This window comes from Pistacia vera, unplaced genomic scaffold (assembly GCF_008641045.1).
Source record: "Pistacia vera cultivar Batoury unplaced genomic scaffold, PisVer_v2 Contig575, whole genome shotgun sequence".
NCBI classification, from domain to species: Eukaryota; Viridiplantae; Streptophyta; class Magnoliopsida; order Sapindales; family Anacardiaceae; genus Pistacia; species Pistacia vera.
In genome coordinates this window covers 549110-566625 of record NW_022196418.1, presented here as the reverse complement: position 1 = coordinate 566625, position 17516 = coordinate 549110, and the positions used below count along the sequence as shown (strand labels likewise).

At 40.9% G+C, this 17516-nt stretch overlaps 1 protein-coding gene across 1 annotated transcript; it reads right to left on the bottom strand.

Moving 5' to 3' along the window:
• Positions 1-874: 874 nt before the first annotated feature.
• LOC116109194 (pentatricopeptide repeat-containing protein At1g12775, mitochondrial-like) lies at positions 875-12199 on the bottom strand. Its single transcript, XM_031395428.1, has 5 exons — positions 12059-12199; positions 3273-3375; positions 2493-2997; positions 1741-1836; positions 875-1139 (listed from the first exon to the last, which is right to left on the bottom strand). Exons 1-5 carry the CDS (start codon positions 12197-12199, stop codon positions 875-877), a joined length of 1110 nt encoding a protein of 369 aa, XP_031251288.1.
• Between the last annotated feature and the right edge of the window lie 5317 nt (positions 12200-17516).

Below are 17516 nucleotides of genomic sequence, written 5' to 3'. Positions count from 1 at the left end.
GATGGGTGATATGTTATTTTCTTTTCCTTTTTCTGTGTCACAAGGACTCAACCTTCTAGTTTGAGAGGAAGTGCAACAGGCCAGAGAGATTGAGATACCATAGAAATATTACAAAAAACACTCTGAAGACCATAAAAAATAGTGATAAAATCAAAAAGACACCATAAACAAGGTTTGTTATTTCTTTCCAATATATTTTTGGAAGCACACTCAGTTTTTGTTTACTCTTCCAAAGATCAAAGTCAAGGAGTCCCAATCACTGACAGAAAAATCATGCCATGGAAGAGGGAATTTTAGCTTGGAGTGCTATTTGTTATACATAACGAAAAAAAGCATCTACAATATTACATGATTACCACATCCTCCGTAAGATGCGAATATTAAAAAAGGCATAGTCGATGTCAAATGCTTGGGTGGATTTTAATGTATCGACCCATGGGAATGTGTCGCCACATGAGGCTTTGGCCATCAAGTTTGAGTTTTTTCTTACCTAAGCTAGAATGAAAGAAGTTCTAGTTAACCAAAATGCAATACAAGCCAACCCATTTATACGAGCGATCAAATGCATAATCTTTTTTGATAAATTTTATAGATTTAAAGAAATGAATTTTGGAATCAATTTATAATGATTTTAAAAAGAGTTTCATCTATCTGTTTTGCAAAATTTTATAATAGTTCCATATTCAATATCTCACAAGAATTGGAAAACTAAAAAGTAGAATAATATAATTTACATAACATTTCAAAATAGTTTTCTTACACCCACTACAGTATGCACCAATATTTCTGTTTTCTCTCTAATGAATCTTTTACTGTACACAAAATTTGATGACAGTAATAAATTACAGGAACCAATCAATTATAGAAACTTTTTCTAGAAAGTGTAATCAAACAATGACTGTAAAAGACTTTTACGCACTTTATCATCTAGTACCTTTAGAAGGCAAGCAACTTCACATAACCCGACATGATATCTATACAGAGATTCTTCAATCACTTCTAGTTTCATCTCATTATTTTTAGAAGGTTTCAGCCTTCTTAGAGCCCATTGCATTGCCCATATGGCCATCAGACGCATGTAACATAGTACTCTTAAACCATGATCTGTAGTCCAAGCTTCTGGAGTTTGGTAAGAGTAACTACGAAGAAAACAGCAATATGTTAGTGAATCAAGAATAAATAGTTTTGGAGCAGATAATTATCAGTGTAAATTATGCAAAATGGATAGTTTACTATTGGAATCGGAAGAATATATCCTAAAGGCAGTAACCTGAAGAGCAAAAATACTATCTATTAGACATTATTACTACCGGAGTTTTGTCCAACAATTTTCACCACCAAGAATCTGCAAGTAAATGGCTATTCGGCACATCCACCAATTTATGTTTGCAATAAATTTTAATCAATTGACAAAACCAATGATGCAATGAAATCTATAAACATTTCAAACTGATTTAGATCTAAAAAACAGACTTATAGCATAGTTAACAGCCTATTTATGGCAAATGGCTAGCACTAGACCTTGTCCTTCAAGGTTTACAAAGGTAACACCGTTATATAAGATAAAGGGGATCTTACGCATGTCCATTTTTAGACCATGCTGCTTCATAGATTCCACTGACAGTTTGAATCCCATATCAACCAGATCTTCATGGATCATCGTTACAACAACTGAATGCGTGACGACAGAACATATTTCTCTTGACAGCAATGTTGTCATATCAACTGCATTCTTCGTACAGTAACAAAGACAGAGCCTTTCCGCAGCTAGCTGAAGCTTTTGCAGTTTCATATTTCAATGTTGTCAAATAATGCTCTCCTGATAAGGATACTGCTCTGAAAAAGTGAACCACTCAATAAATTTTTATCATGAAAACTTCAAATTGGCTTTTGGACAAGAAATGAAGGAAGCAGGTTCAAACATTCACGATATTTTTGTCTTTCGTTAGTAAGTGCATTACTAAGGACATTGTATGTTTATTCGGTCTAACATTTCTGTCTGCCATCTTATGAAGGAGTTCGACAACTGTTGGTATCTCACTATTTTTTAGGAAACAAAGATAAGCGTATTAAATGTGACTAAATCTGGAGCACAACCTTTTCCCTCCATATATGACAACAACTCATTTGCCATTTCTAGTTGTCCATTTTTACACAACCCATTGATCAAAATGTTATATGTTACAACGTTTGGCACCAGGTATCCATGAAGAGAAAAATTCTGAAATAGGTCCCAAGCAGTTTCGAATCTCCCTGTTTTACATGATCCATCAATGAGGGAATTCAAACCTTCAATGCTAACTGAAAACTTTACTAGAGTATTAAACATATCCACTGCTTGCAAACCACATCCATTCTTGCAAAGTCCATCAATAAAAATGTTATATGTCCAGGAATCAGGAAAAACACTGTTAAATTGCATCTCACCAACTAAATTCTGTGCATCTTTTGCCTTAGCTTTAAGAAAAAAGCCAGTTAACAAGGTGTTTTACATAATCACATCAAGCCTAATTCCTTCTGAAATCATCTCTCGATAAAGACTAAGAGCTTTGTTGACTTCTTTATTCTTGCAATACCAATTGATTAAAGTATTATAGCAAACAACATTGGGTTTATACCCCTTTCTAGTTATAGAATCAAACAACTCCCTTGCATCACCAATTCTATCTACCAAGCAATAACCATTCTTTAAAATGTCATAAGTACAAATGTCGGGATCAACACCTCTTTGAATCATCAATTCCATAAACCTATTTGTTTCGTCCAAATTCCCTTTCTTGCAACATTCATGTATGACCACACCAAAAGTCACCACGGAAGGCCGCACACCTTGATCCATCATCAATATAAATAATCTTTTACCCTCCTCCCAATCACCCACACAACACAAACCATGAATGAGAGTGGTATAAGTGATCACATCGGGCCTACTATCAACAGCAACCATTTTCTTAAACAACTCCCTTGACTCCATAATCCTTTTCTCTACACATAGACCTTTAATCAAACAAGTAAAAGTCACAGCATCAAGGCTGAAACCCTTCTTCAAAATCCCCCAAAAATAGCAAAACCATCCAAAACCCTTTTGATATTACACATGCAATTAATCAAAATGTTCAAAATCATAAGGTCTGGAGACAACCCAATTGAATTCAACACCTTATAAATCACTTCATAACCAAACAATTTGTTGAATGATGACATTGGAGAAATGGGTTGTGAATGAATCATGTAATCAAAAAAGTAAAGGGCTTCATTGAATGTGAAGTTACCTGATCGACCATTTTCTTCAAGGAATTTAGCAAGTAAGGATCGTTCAAGGGGTTTTTTGAAAGAACACAAAACTTCCTTTTTGGATCTTGAAGTTGTGAGGTTCTACAAAGGATTTAATAAACATGAAACATTAAGTTTCAGAGATGGGGTTTGAGAGAATGAAGACGAACAAAATGTTGCTCTAAAAGCCATGAATCGAATTTTTTTTTTTTTTTTTTTTTTTTGTTAGGGTTTCTTTAAGGTAACTGAGGACAATGCAAAATGCAATTGCAAATGCATTTTAAGATTAAGAGACGAATGTTTTGATAAATTTTAGAAATAACCCTTAAGTTTCATAGTATATTGCTTTCGTTTACTTCTGTTATGCCTGAAAAGATAGAGCTGACGCTAAGCCTTATCAGCGTGGGTGGTCAGAGCTTAAGTAGGCTCTGCAGCCATGCAGATGAAGCCACGTCGCATGCTGATGTGAGCAGCATGCTCCTGCCAGTGCAGTGGTATTGGACATGTAGAAAAGGTCCACATATCCAATCCTTGCAGAGGTCGAGGAAATCACTCGAGCAGGTGAGCAACGGGACACAAAGAAGAATTTGGACGACAACCTGACCCACTCACAGATTTATAATCATTACCTCAATTCATCCCACTATAAATAGAGGGCTTCTCTCCTGTTCGTGGGATTAGCTAATTTTTCTCTGAAATAGCATACATTCTCTCTCTCTCTTGTGTATTCACTTGTATTCTCCAAGCTATAAATCAGCTCGTTGAACGCGACCTGGTCTCATATATTAGTACAATATCAGTGGACGTAGGATTCGCTTGTTTAAGCATCCAAACCACTTTAAACATTGTTCTTCATCTCTTATTCAACCCAATATCCCCATATACACGTGTGTCTTCTAAGTCAACTCAGCATTTCCCACGTGCGATTAGTTGGTGTCAAAATCAAGCATCAACAGTTCGACGCTAGAAAGAGGGCCTCATTTAGTACTTGTCTTCATCAGGAGAATCTCTGACTAATCGGTCCCACTACAGTAAATGGCTCACCGATTTGAATCTGAGCGAACCAATCATGGTGATGAAGAGATGCCCCAGGTACAAGAGGACACTTCCCCCAAAATACCCTCAGTCCCACAAAATCTCGTGGGGGATATCCCTTCAAGCTCACGGCTTGACCCAACCGTCATGAGCTACCTAGAGAGGTTTAACAATACTCTCCAAACAGTCAGCCAAAGGCTGGACCGATTGGATCGAGTCGTGCCACCCGAATCAAATGAGGCAGTGCCACTACCAAAAACGCCTACAAGTCACATGAAAGCGCGGAAAAGTGCAATAGCCCATGCCACGCGCACTACAGCGCATCAAAGAAAGGGAAAGCAAATGGCCCATAGTAGGCCTAGAGGCTCCGAGGGACTAGCGAACACCGACCGCGCCTTAGGTAGAATACCTATGGCGCAAAGGCTCGGTGACATGTCGCGGCCCGAGCCATCCCGTGCCACATCGCACGAGCACTCCCACAAAAGTGTACGGCGGGGAGATTCTCATTATCGCCAAAATGACGACTTCGATCGTTGTCGCGCAGGAAGTTCCCACCGTCGGTGGGTCTGTTTGCACCACCGCGAAGGTTAGGAAGGTTCCCTAGACCATTCAGTGCCATCACACGACTCTAACCAGCGTGTGTCAAGATCGGCCAGGATTATCGGTCAAGGCGAGGAGCAATCCGACCTACGATCTTTCCTCAACCTCAACCGTGAGGGTCAAACCCGCGTTGCGGAAAGCAATCCCCAAATGGCTCCGCTGCCTCAAATTGAGGAACTACAGTGAGCCTTGGATCAGTTAAAGGCTCAGCGAGATGATGTTAGAGTAGATGCCATAAAGCCAATCAAATATTGTAGAATTGACTCTTTGTAACAATGTTCATTAATTAATAAAAAGGCATTTTATTCTATATCGTGTAAATCATTATTATAGTAATATGTATTGATATATGTCCTTAGAATGGTGGAACCGTGACGAGGGTATCAAGTGTTTCAAATCTTGATAGTGAGAACCCTATGAACATACATGGTGGCTATTCTAGAAACATCCGCAACCCCAATATTATTTTGAAGTAAGGGCACAGATAATACGGTAAAGCTATCATAGTGTTGAATTTTGAAGTAAGGGCACAGATAATATGGTAAAGCTATCATAGTGTTGAACGACCCTGTCGAAAGGTAGTGACTGATCTCACTTGTCAAGGTTGTTTGGTGACAACCTGGTGCAGCACATGGGTGGTTGTTGTAGGCAAATACACCGCAGCAAGTTCACTGGACTGACCCACCAAAGGATTCCATATGGATGGTAACCCCAATGTCTATGTTAAAAATCCTCTAACGAATGGTGGTGCATGTGATCCTTAGACTTGAGATCATCGGAGTACCTTATGCACCGATTGGTGTAGTTTGACACTAGCCTAACGTAGTTCTTTTCAGAGCTGTCAATACGGTGGTGATTGGCTACATCAAGGAGTGTATCAAGACTATGGTAGATAGACAGAGGATTCATCACTCCCGGGTATGGGAGAAGTTATCTCACGTTGCAATTCAGTATATGGCAATGACACTAAAACTATGGCCACAGTGGGATTGAGTTGTTGCTCTATCCAGATTATAATACAGGTCATTGGTCCAGAAACTGAATATATAATATCGAGAGTAACCGAAGGTTGACACTATTTCTATGCCTTCGTCTCGTCGAGATAACGTATGATGAAAGGATCGAATTGCACGGTAACCATATCGTTGACAGGTAGCTACTTTGCTGAATCCGAATCTATCGGGTGGCCATGATGCCTTGCTAGGGGCCAATCTTGGTCTGTGTATTAGTGAGACGATTAATTGGTGTTAATCGCAATACTATACACTGCCGATATGATGAGGAGCCTAAGGGTCACACACATAGAAGACAATTTAAGATGCAAGAAGAAAGAAGGGCGTTTTCGTCTTTTAAGGCGAAAGGGTATTTTGGTAATTTCACAGTGCAATTAAATTTGCTGAGGTCGTAGCCTTTATTTAATTTATTAGAAAAATTAAATAAGTGAAATTACGTTTAAATATGTGTTCGCATATATTTAATTAAATAATCATTATTGTTAAATGTTAATATATATATTAAATATATATATTAATTGATTTTAATTGAAGATAATGATGAATTAAAATAAATATCTAATTGGGAGTGTTTGGAAACATGGGGTGTTTGGGTTGGAGCCCAAGCCTATTCCATATGGGAATAGGGCAATTAAAAACATCACTATAAAAGAAAAGGTTTCTTTGCAAAATGCAAGAGTTTTTCATTACACTCATTTTTCATTGAAAAGAAAACACACAGCCCCTCATTTCACTCTCTCACGCCAGAATTGATTTTTGCCTAAAATCAATTTCTCTTCATTTCTTCTTTGATTCTTAAGGCTAAGGAGGATCTAGCAAATCCCTCCTTAGTTCTTTGTGATTGTCTTTGTGTGGACCACGTCGGTTCGATCCTACACTTGGGTCGGTAGCAAAACGTTCAAAGACAAAGTTGGAGGAGCCTCCAAACGTGTGTATGGTTTCTAAACTCAAGAATAATTTTTCTGCAGATTTCTACTTTGATATAAACTGTAAAATTATACCTTTGATCTTGGCTCATGGGAACGATCCTTGTATTATGATTTTTGTTTTTCGCTGCGTATATGGACTGTTTCCTAACAGATGAGCAAGGGCAGGTCATAGAGGCGTCTCCCTTTTCTCTAACTGTGTTAGCCACGCCTCTCCTATCCAGATTCAGAATGCCTGATATGTGAGCATTCGATGGAAATTCTGATCCGCATGATCATTTGTACGAGTTCAACGACCTCATGGAACTCCACCAAGTCACTGACTTGGCAAAAAGCCGTTGCTTGGCAGTAACTCTTACTTCACATGCCAAGCGATGGTTTAGGTCGCTCCCAGCAGGATCAGTCAGTTCGTGGCCTCAGATGAGCTCAACATTGCTGAGACACTTCCAAGCGAACAGGAAGTTCTCAGTGCCTTTGACTACCTCAGCAACATAAGGCAAGAGAGGGATGAATCCCTCCAATCTTATATCGACAGGTTCCACCGGGAGCTCTATAAGGTAGCTCACACTCGCGAAGAGTCCGTTTGGACTCTCATCATCGCAGGAGTTCTTCCACAGACAGACCTGTGGAAAGAGCTTCAATCTGGGGACGATATTTCCCTCACCCGCTTTTATAGCCTTACGAAAAAATACCTCCGCATTTAAAACTCTGTGGCGACGCTCAACCTCCACGACCCCGGTCCTTCGGGTAGTATGCCTAGTCGAGGGGAGAATAGGAGGGCTGATCGCAAATGGGCTAATGACGATCAGCGAAAAGGAAAAAAGTAGCAGTATAAGCCCAAGAAATCTTACACCCCAGTTCCTCGTTGCGATTGCGACAAGAGTCAGTACACTCCTCTGAATGCATCGGTCTCTGCTATTCTTAATAAGTCAGAAGAGGTCGGCCTGCTTAGGGAGCCTAAGCCTATGAAAAATCCCTCTTCAGCCAAAAACAGTAAGAAGTACTATCGCTATCATAGGGATAACGGGCATCTCACTGATGAGTGTTGGGCCCTTAAGCAATCGATTGAAGACCTCATTAAGCAGAGGCAGTTCAAAGAGTATGTTGATGACTCTGCTCCTATGCGGGAGAAAATCAGGAAGAACCGGGTAAGAAGCGTCATGGTTGCAAGGGTATCTGCAGCGTAGGGATAATCTTTGGGGGACCACACCTCGGAGGGAATTCGCGAGGTGCCCAAGAGAGGTATGCTCGCGTAGCCCATCACGACCCCATCCGTGTAATGAACACGATGCTGTGACCGTCAAAGGTTCGTAGGGAGGAGGAAATCACATTCTCTGAAAAAGATGTAGTCCAATTGCATCATCCCCATGACGATGCTCTCGTCATCACGCCCCAGATAGGGCGTTGCGACGTCCACAGAATGTTAGTGGATAACGGAAGCGTTGTGAACATCCTGTTCCAGTGAGCTTTCGAAAGAATGAAGTTGGTTGAGGCCGATCTGAAGCCCGCCTCCATCCCGCTATATGGTTTCACCAGGGATCATCTGATCCCTAAAGGGATGATCTCACTCCCGATCACATTGGGTGACTTTGACGAGGTGACCAATTGATTTCTTAGTAGCGGACTATCCGTTCGCTTTCAATGGCATCCTAGGGCAACCTCTACTAAGAAACTTCAAAGCAGTCACTTCGATTTACCATCTCAAGATGAAGTTCCCCACCCCGCGGGGATAGGGGAAATAAGCAGATCTCAGCGTGCGTCTCACGACTACTATGTAAGGGCAGTGCAGATGGCGTGCAGGGGAAAAGGCACTCCACATGGCATTCCCGAACAGGCAATGGCGATCAGTCGGATCAAACCACAGCCTGGTCCAACGGAGGATAACTTGGTTCCTCGTATCCAAGAATGCCCTTCCAGTGGGCTGGTTGAGGATTTATCTAAAGTGTCAGTCGGCCAGAGCGAGTTGAGTTGAGTGTTGAGGATTGGAAGCAATCTCAACCCCCAGCTCGCCAACGACCTGACCTGCTTCCTCAGAGTAAACATCGACGTGTTCGCATGGACGCATGCCGACATGGTTGGGATCAGCCTGAATATCATTTTCCATGCCTTGAACGTCAATAGTGAGGCCAGGCCGGTCCGCCAAAAGAGAAGAGCAATGAATCCGGAGCGATATGCTGCCTTGAAGGTCGAAGTAAATGATCTCCCTCAAAATGGATCCATTTGGGAGGCGCTCTACCCGAGCTGGGTTGCCAACTCGGTTTTGGTAAAGAAGCCCAATGGTAAATGACAGATGTGCGTTGACTTCACCGACCTCAACAAAGCATGTCCTAAAGACAGCTTTCCCCTGCCAAGGATTGACCAACTCATTGATGCCACCTCTGGGCACAAGCTGTTGAGTTTTATGGTCACCTACTCAGGATACAATCAGATTCTGATGTACATACCAGACGAAGAGCATACCTCCTTTGTTACAGATCAGGGGCTGTATTGCTACAAGGTTATGCCCTTCGGCCTAAAAAATGCTGGAGCAACTTACCAGCGACTAGTTAACCAAATGTTTTTCGAACAGATCGGGAAATCAATAGAGGTCTATGTTGATGACATGCTGGTCAAGTCGCATGTCTCTTCTGATCACATAGCACATCTCGCTGAGATGTTCGACATACTCTGGAAGTACAGAATGAAACTCAATCCTCTCAAATGTTCATTCGGAGTCTCCTTAGGAAAATTTCTTGGGTACGTGGTTAACCAGAGGGGAATGGAGATCAACCCCGAAAAAATCCAAGCTCTCCTCAGCATGAAAAGCCCGACCAACTGAAAATGGGTTCAAAGTCTCAATGGGTGAATGGCGACACTCAGTCGCTTCATATCGAGGGCAACAGATCGCTGCTTGCCATTCTTCAATATACTTCGGGCCAATAAGAAGTTTGAGTGGACTCCCGAATGCGAACAGGCATTCCAGAGCATTAAAGAGCACCTTGGAAAGCCACTTCTTCTGTCCAAACCTTTCCCGCAAGAAATTCTCCTCCTATATCTGTCCATCTCTCAGTACACAATCAGTGCAGCTTTAGTTCGGGAAGAGACTAGGGTTCAATGGCCAGTATACTATGCGAGCAAGCATCTGCTGGATGCTGAGATATGGTATCTAGAAATGGAGCGATTGGCTTATGCCCTACTGATCGCCTCCAGAAAGTTGCGACCTTACTTCCATGCCCACACAATTAATGTATTGACTAACTACCCGCTCAGGCAAGTCCTCTAGAAGCCAGAGGCATCGGGTAAATTGCTCAAGTGGGTCATGGAACTAAGTCAGTTTGATCTACAACACAGACCGAAAGCAACCATCAAAGGGTGGGCTGTTGCTGATTTCATCTCGGAATTCTCATGTCATCCAATGAAGGAATCTGAGCAATAAGCCAACGAGGTCACCCAGGAAATTGTTTGGAACCTATCGACCTGGAGCCTCTATGTCGATGGGTCATCCAACAGGAAAAGGGTCGGGGCAAGCCTTCTCCTCTTAAGTCTAGAAGAGACTCGCATTCATGGCATTCTCCATTTTGGGTTCAAAGCAACCAACAATGAGGCCGAGTATGAAGCTCTGCTCTCTGGATTACAGTTGGCAAGAGAAATGGGATCAACCATGATTAGCATCCACAGCGACTCCATGCTAGTTGTCAACCAGATTTTGAGGGAGTATCAGGTCAAGGAAGAAAACATGATCGGCTATTTAAAGAAAGCTAAGGTCGCACTCGAGCCATTTAAGCACTTCACGATCACGCAGATCCCTAGAGACAGCAATTTTCTCATGGATGCCTTGGCAAAGGTAGTCTCATCGCTGGACTCGGATGCGCCAGAGAGCATTCCTGTTCCATTCATAGAGGCCCCCAGTATCAGCTCGCCCGAACAGGCCTTGAATGTGACCGAGTCAGTCCAACGATGGATGACCCCTATCATTCAATATCTCAGAGATGGGACCTTGCCCAACGACAAGGTCGAGGCAAGAACCCTGCGAACCAGAACTACTCGTTACACACTTATAAGAGATCAACTGTACAAGCGAGGGTTTAGCGCCCCTCTTCTCTGATATGTAACTGATGAAGAAACAGACTATATCATGAGGGAGATACATGAAGGAATCTATGGTAATCATATGGCCGCACGATCCCTTGCCAACAAAGTTGTTCGTCAAGGGTATTACTGGCCCCTCATTCAAGAAGACACCTATAACTTTGTTAAAAAGTGTGACAAGTGCCAACAGTTCGTGAACATACCGTGAGCTCCTTCCCACCAACTGATAACCATGTCCAGCCCCTAGCCATTCTCCATGTGGAGAATCAATCTCATTGGACCCATGTCAGCTGGTAAAGGGGGAGTCAAGTATATGATGGTTGCGATGGACTACTTCACCAAGTAGGTCGAAGAGAAGCCTTTGGCCGCGATTACCACCAAAAAGCTTAAGGATTTCGTCTTCAAGAACATTGTGTGCCGCTATTGGATTCCTCATACTCTTATCTCTGATAATGGAAAGCAGTTCGATAACGAGAAATTCAAGTAGTTTTGCGACTTGCTAGGTATCCATAAGAAATTTGCCTCAGTCACAAGACCGAAAGTAAATGGTCAGGTTGAAGCTGTCAATAAAACCATCAAGCACACTCTGAAGGCCAAACTTGGCGCAGCCAAGGGAAATTAGGCCGACAACCTCCCAGAAGTGCTATGGGCATACAAGACAACTCCGAGAACCTCTACCTCAGAAACACCCTTCTTGCTAGCATATAGTTGCGAAGTAATGATCCCTGTGGAGGTAGGAACGGGTTCGCTTCGGAGAGACATGTTCAGCGAAGCAGACAATGAAGTGCTCATACATGCAAGTCTGGATTTAGTTAAAGAACATCACTGCAAGACTCAGCTAAGAATAGCAGCCTATCAGCAGCGCACGAAAAGGTTCTTCGACTATAAGGTTAGAAGAAGAGACTTCCAGGTCGGCGACCTCATCTTGAAGGAAGTTCTTCTCGGTACAAGAGAACCAAGCGTGGGAGTCTTGGGGCCAAATTGGGAAGGCTCGTACCATATCGCCAAAGTGATAAGACCGAGGACTTATCACCTCAAAAAGCTGAACAGTTCTGAAGTACCGCGAGCTTGGAATGTTGAGCATCTCTGCCTATATTATCATTAGAATGCGACCTCAACATCTTCAGGTTGGTCACCAATCACCTGCCTAGGTGTGGGCTCCTCTGGGACATCCTCCGGGTGCTTCTCTTTCGGGTCAAGTCCCATAGCCGCTTCCTCATCCTCGGCCCGCACCATAGAGCTGAGGGCATCCTGGTACTCTTTAGGGAGGTTGGTCAAATCCATCCTAGGGTTCTACAGTTGAAGGGTATAGATAGACTAGATTGTCAACTTGACAGCCCTCCTCTCAATCTCTAATTCTTACTGCTACATCTCTACAGTTAGTGAAGTGACTTGGCCTTGGGTGAATTGGAGTTCGGCCTCAAGCGCCCACTCTGCTTTTTGGTGGTCTCCCACAGCTCCGCCCTTTCCCACTCTACTCGCAAGGCCAGCTCAGAGTTCGTTTGTAGCTCATTTTCTTTCTCGCCATCCTCCTTGGTGAGTCTGGCCACTGTTCTTTGGAGCTCCTTTACTTCCTTACCTCGCTTCTCTAGCTCAGCCTTCTGATTGTCCACCGTGCGAAGAGTAGCATTCCTTTCGGACAGGTACTGATTCACCTGAACGGTGGATAAGTCTTTCTCTGATTGAGCGGCTTCTAAGTCCCATTTAAAGCCGTGTGTTCTCTTCTCTTATCTCGACCAGCCCCTCAACTGAGCTTTCTGTATGGACAAAGGCATGGAGAGCAGGGCCTACATAACGAAGAGAGTTAAGAGTTAGTTTCCGTTCTACTGAAAAAAGCAAATGTAAAGTCCATGCTGAGGGCAGCTCGTTTTACCTGGCTTAGGTGTTGGAAGGATGTGGACATTAGGTCCATGGGGTTGGAGGCCAAGAACTACTCGAATGCCTCCGTGAGCCCGCACTCCAATAGGGTGAAAACCACTAGCTACAAATGATCCAGAAGTTGCCCTATGGAGTCTAGCCCGACCTCCTTCCGGGACCTGCATCCTCCCTTTGCCTTGACCGCGAACCCTCTGGGCAATGGAGATGCCGATCGCACCCCAGAAGGCCCTCCCGAGCGGAATGCTTGGTAAGGCTGTGACCTCTCGGGCTGAATGCCCAGGCCCTTCGGCTCGGACTCTGACTCCTCAGCCCGAAGTTGCTTTCGCTTCTTGGACTTTTGGGCCATAGTCTTGTGCTTCGGGCGAACAGCCAAAAGCTGGGGAACGCCTGCAGATCAGACCGGAACACTTGCCACTGTCCCTCCGATGGGGGGACTGCTAAGAGCCTCTCCAGTGGGTCCGGTGACGCTTACTCAGGGGAAGGTGAACTGTTTTGGTCGCGGTGATCTGGGCACTTTAGGAGGCATGGTCACTGCATGCAAACATCGTTAGCAAAACAGTTCGTTGCATGCAGGATAAAGAAAAACAGGCCAAGGTTATGGTGCTTACTCGGTATGGTCTCTAAGGTCGCTTCGGGATTGAAGAAACTGTATTTCCACAAGTTCGCGGTTGTCACTAGCAGTCTCACGTCGCGACTCTCTTCGGGCAAAAAGCCGAAAGCAGTGATTCTGTCAGGGTCCTCGAGAGTTGATAACCTAGTCGTCTTGTTAACTACGAAGAAACAAAAAGCTCATTAGCAAAGATTAAGAGGAAATTCGTGAGCTCAAAGAAACGAGAACCTACTTGGCTCCTTAAATTGGCAAATGCCATCATATCGAAATAAGGAAAACCTTGTCTCATACGCCCCAACATTTCTAGGGTAGCTATGTATTCCTGCTTTGATTGTATGTCATTTCGAGAGGTAGAAGGAATCCTTGTCCTTACTCTTCTTCAGGATGTACGAGCAACCAAGCTCTAGCGCGGTTAGCTCGCCCAAACCGTTTTCACCGCATGCGATATACATAGCCACGACTATCATATATGCATGATAATCATATTCTACACTGTGATTTTGCATTGAATTTTGATAGGATTTAGGATAATTTTCATACAATTTGGACCATAATTGCTACCTAATTCTATTAATTTGTCTTTGCAGGCCTAAACGATGATTTTGAGCATAAATAATAGTTTTGAGCATAAATTGCGTAACTTGAGCTTGGAAACTCATAATGACCTGATTTTAGAAGCTATCAATTTGGACCATAATTGCTACCTAATTCTATTAATTTGTCTTTGCAGGCCTAAACGATGATTTTGAGCATAAATGACAGCTTTGAGCGTAAATTGTGTAACTTGAGGTTGGAAACTCGGAATGACCTGAATTTAGAAGATTTGGAAAGATAAGAAGAAGAGCTACAACTTTCATGTTTTGGGTGTTTCCTAATTCTGATTGGACAAGGGTGGCACCTTGGCTTGAAGTCGTGAAAAGTACACTGGGAACTGAAGAAAAACGTCTTTGGACGTGCTTCAGTATTTCTGAGATAACTTGAGCTGTAGATCTCAGATTGTGCTTACTGCTGAACGAATAGAAAGATAATTTAAAGGGCTAAACCTCATATGTTTAACACGTTTCCAGATTCAGACTCTATCATGCTCAAAATTGGCCCGAACTTTCTTGCCGTGGCGAAACCTGCATCAGTTGTAAAAATAAAACGACGCGTTTTGGCTTGCTAGGGCTTGGTCCTTAAGTGAAAAAGNAAATAAAAAGAAAAGAAATATGGTTTTTCTTGGCTAAGGTCATTACCTTATCAAATGATGAATCTGATTGCTCTCTCTCCCCTTCGTAAAAACGATTTTCCAAAATCTTTTCCTCAAACATCTCTCATGTTTAACAAATAAAGATAAATAAAAAAAAATAAAAAAACAAAAACGAAATACAATTAACTAAATGCAGACTTTAGTTTTTACAATACAACAAAATTTTGAAGATCTAGCATGGTCTATTGTTCTTTAATTAGACTCTTAAAATAAATGCTAGACTTGATCTAGACTCTCAAGTTTATCATAGCTTGGCGCGATAAATTAGTAATATCACATTTATTATTTCACTAAGGGTATAATTGGTAATTTGGAAATTGTGATTTTTGAGTTCATTATATATGTCCAAAACTCATAATAATGTGTATTTTATTTTTTTGTGGAAACACCGTTTCGCCCTCACTTTTGTTGAAGACATAATTTTTTTTTCTTGAACAAGCAAATTTTAGTTTAATTAAAATATTATTAAGTTTAGTTAACAACAATAGGGTTAAGAGTAACTAGTGCTTGATTAATTTTAACAAATCAACAATGACCATATCTGTGGTGAATTTGGTCGGAAAAGGCCATATCGGCACACGATCGGCCAGATCTGGTCAGTTATATGTCATAACGCCAAATCTCCACCAGATTCCGACGATGGTGCCTGGTATCTGGCAAATGTGGGTGGGTGAGGGTTTTTTTTTTGTCAATTTATAAAATTTTATTATTACCGGTGTTTAGCTAAATTAACAAACCTAAGGGTTTTTTTTGTTAATTTTCAAATTCTATCTCGTAATAACAATCCAACTCAACTTTTTAAAAAATACTACTCCAAACAATAAAACAAGCAGAGCCTAGCATTTTTTTTAGTTGTTTGTTTTTGTACGTGTGTTAAATAGACAATAAAAAATATAATTTTAATATTTTTCTATTTTAGAATAGGTTTAAGTAAAAGTCAACAATAAGTGTCATTAAATTATTAAATCATTTTTCTAGAAAACAAACCTTCAAGGAGGAAATACCGTGAACCAATAAAACAGTTCCTAAATAAGATTAATATATAATATTTAGATATATGTGTTGAACTTCTTCAAATATTAGTTTTCTTAGTTTTATTTGATTTTCTTATATTTTATAGGTGTATGGGCCAAAAAATACCTTGGGCCTAAGCAGGCCCAAATACGAAATGTCTACTATGTGATCCAAAGCCATGGCCCAATTCTGGTTAGGCCTACGATATAATTCGCATAATGGGCCAGCCCATTATACCAACCAGGCTACTCACGAATTGGATTACCCAATCATTAAGGCTTTATCCCAATTAGGCCTCATTGTTAGTCTATGTGGGCTTGAGCCCATTAGCCCATAACAACTATAAAGGGTTTAGAATTCTACTTCAACCTTAGGACATCTACTTCCTATTTCACCACTATCCTAATTAATTACATCCTAATTCATATAAGATCCTGAATCTTATATTGAATAGGACTCCTACTCCTACAAAGGAAAGTGAATCAAAGATTTTCCTATTAACTAAACCTCTTCCATTATGGACTTAGAATACTACTAGGATTTGAAAATCTTATGACTACTATATAAACAAAGGCATGCCCTCTCATAAAGCATTCAGTTTCGACTACTCAATACCACCTATTAGCTCTCAAGTTCTTGCTCCTAAGAACTATACACTTTCGCCATAGTTCTAGTCTCCGACTAAACTTTCGCTAACCTTTTCATTCCCTTACCGTCATTAAATAGCCTCTTTCAGTCTTGTTGACTTGAGTGTCGGACTGCCCATGGCAGACACCACCTGGTGTTTTCCGTAAGCTTCACTTTGCTTCTTTGTGCAGGTGCAACAGATTGTCAGTGACTTCAACCTTAGAAGATCAGAACCTTCCCGTAATTGTAGATTTTATCGTCTACAGTTTGACACCCACAGTGGGGCCTTTGGTAATCATCCTTCCGTCGACACTCTACTCCACAAGGAATCACATCATGGCTGAAACTAGAGACAATGCCTCCCCAAACCTCGCAGCTAAGCTCAAAGCCCTCACCGCCCTAACGCAACAACACTCGGACAAAGTCACAACATTGGAAGTCGATAACACCACCATTCAGGCTAAAAACCAAACCTTCAAAGAAAAGGTCAATCAATTCTACAACTTTGATCTCCCACCTAACTAAGTGCCACCCAATCGCTTCATGCAACCTCTCATGACCAAACCAACTAAAGTAAATCTTGCTATTGAAATTTGAATTTAATTTACAATGATATTAAAAATGTTTTTTTTTTCTATTTGTTCTTCAAAATTTTAAATATATCAAAATTTATATTTCATATAGACGAATGTGATATATTAAAAATTAAAGATATTGGTTTTACTTTTTAGAAGTTATATGAATAATTTTTTCATATAGATTATCAAGCTAATCATGTTTGTTGAAATATTTGTATTATTAAAATAATATTATGTATAATTAATTATGATTACTAATTTTATATTATATAAAAGAGTTATATTGATGGTCTTGAAGTTTGATATAATAAAAATAATCTAATTTATAAAATAATAAAAATCTTTACTATTAAATTATAAAGGTTAAAATAATATAACGAGAATTATAAAGGTTAATTTTTAAATATATGTTTAAGCGGCAGACTAATAGTTTATTAATAATAAAGAGAATTTTATTATTTCAAAAATCTTAAGAGAATTTATATAATTATAGTAAACCCCAAAACAGTTGACCTGATGTCTTTTTAACTCTTTATGATACTATTATAATGTTTCACATTATTTTATCAGTAAATAATTTTTGTTATGAATGTGTTTCCAATAACATTATAGTCCCTGTTATGACCCTGACTGCTTACAAATTTC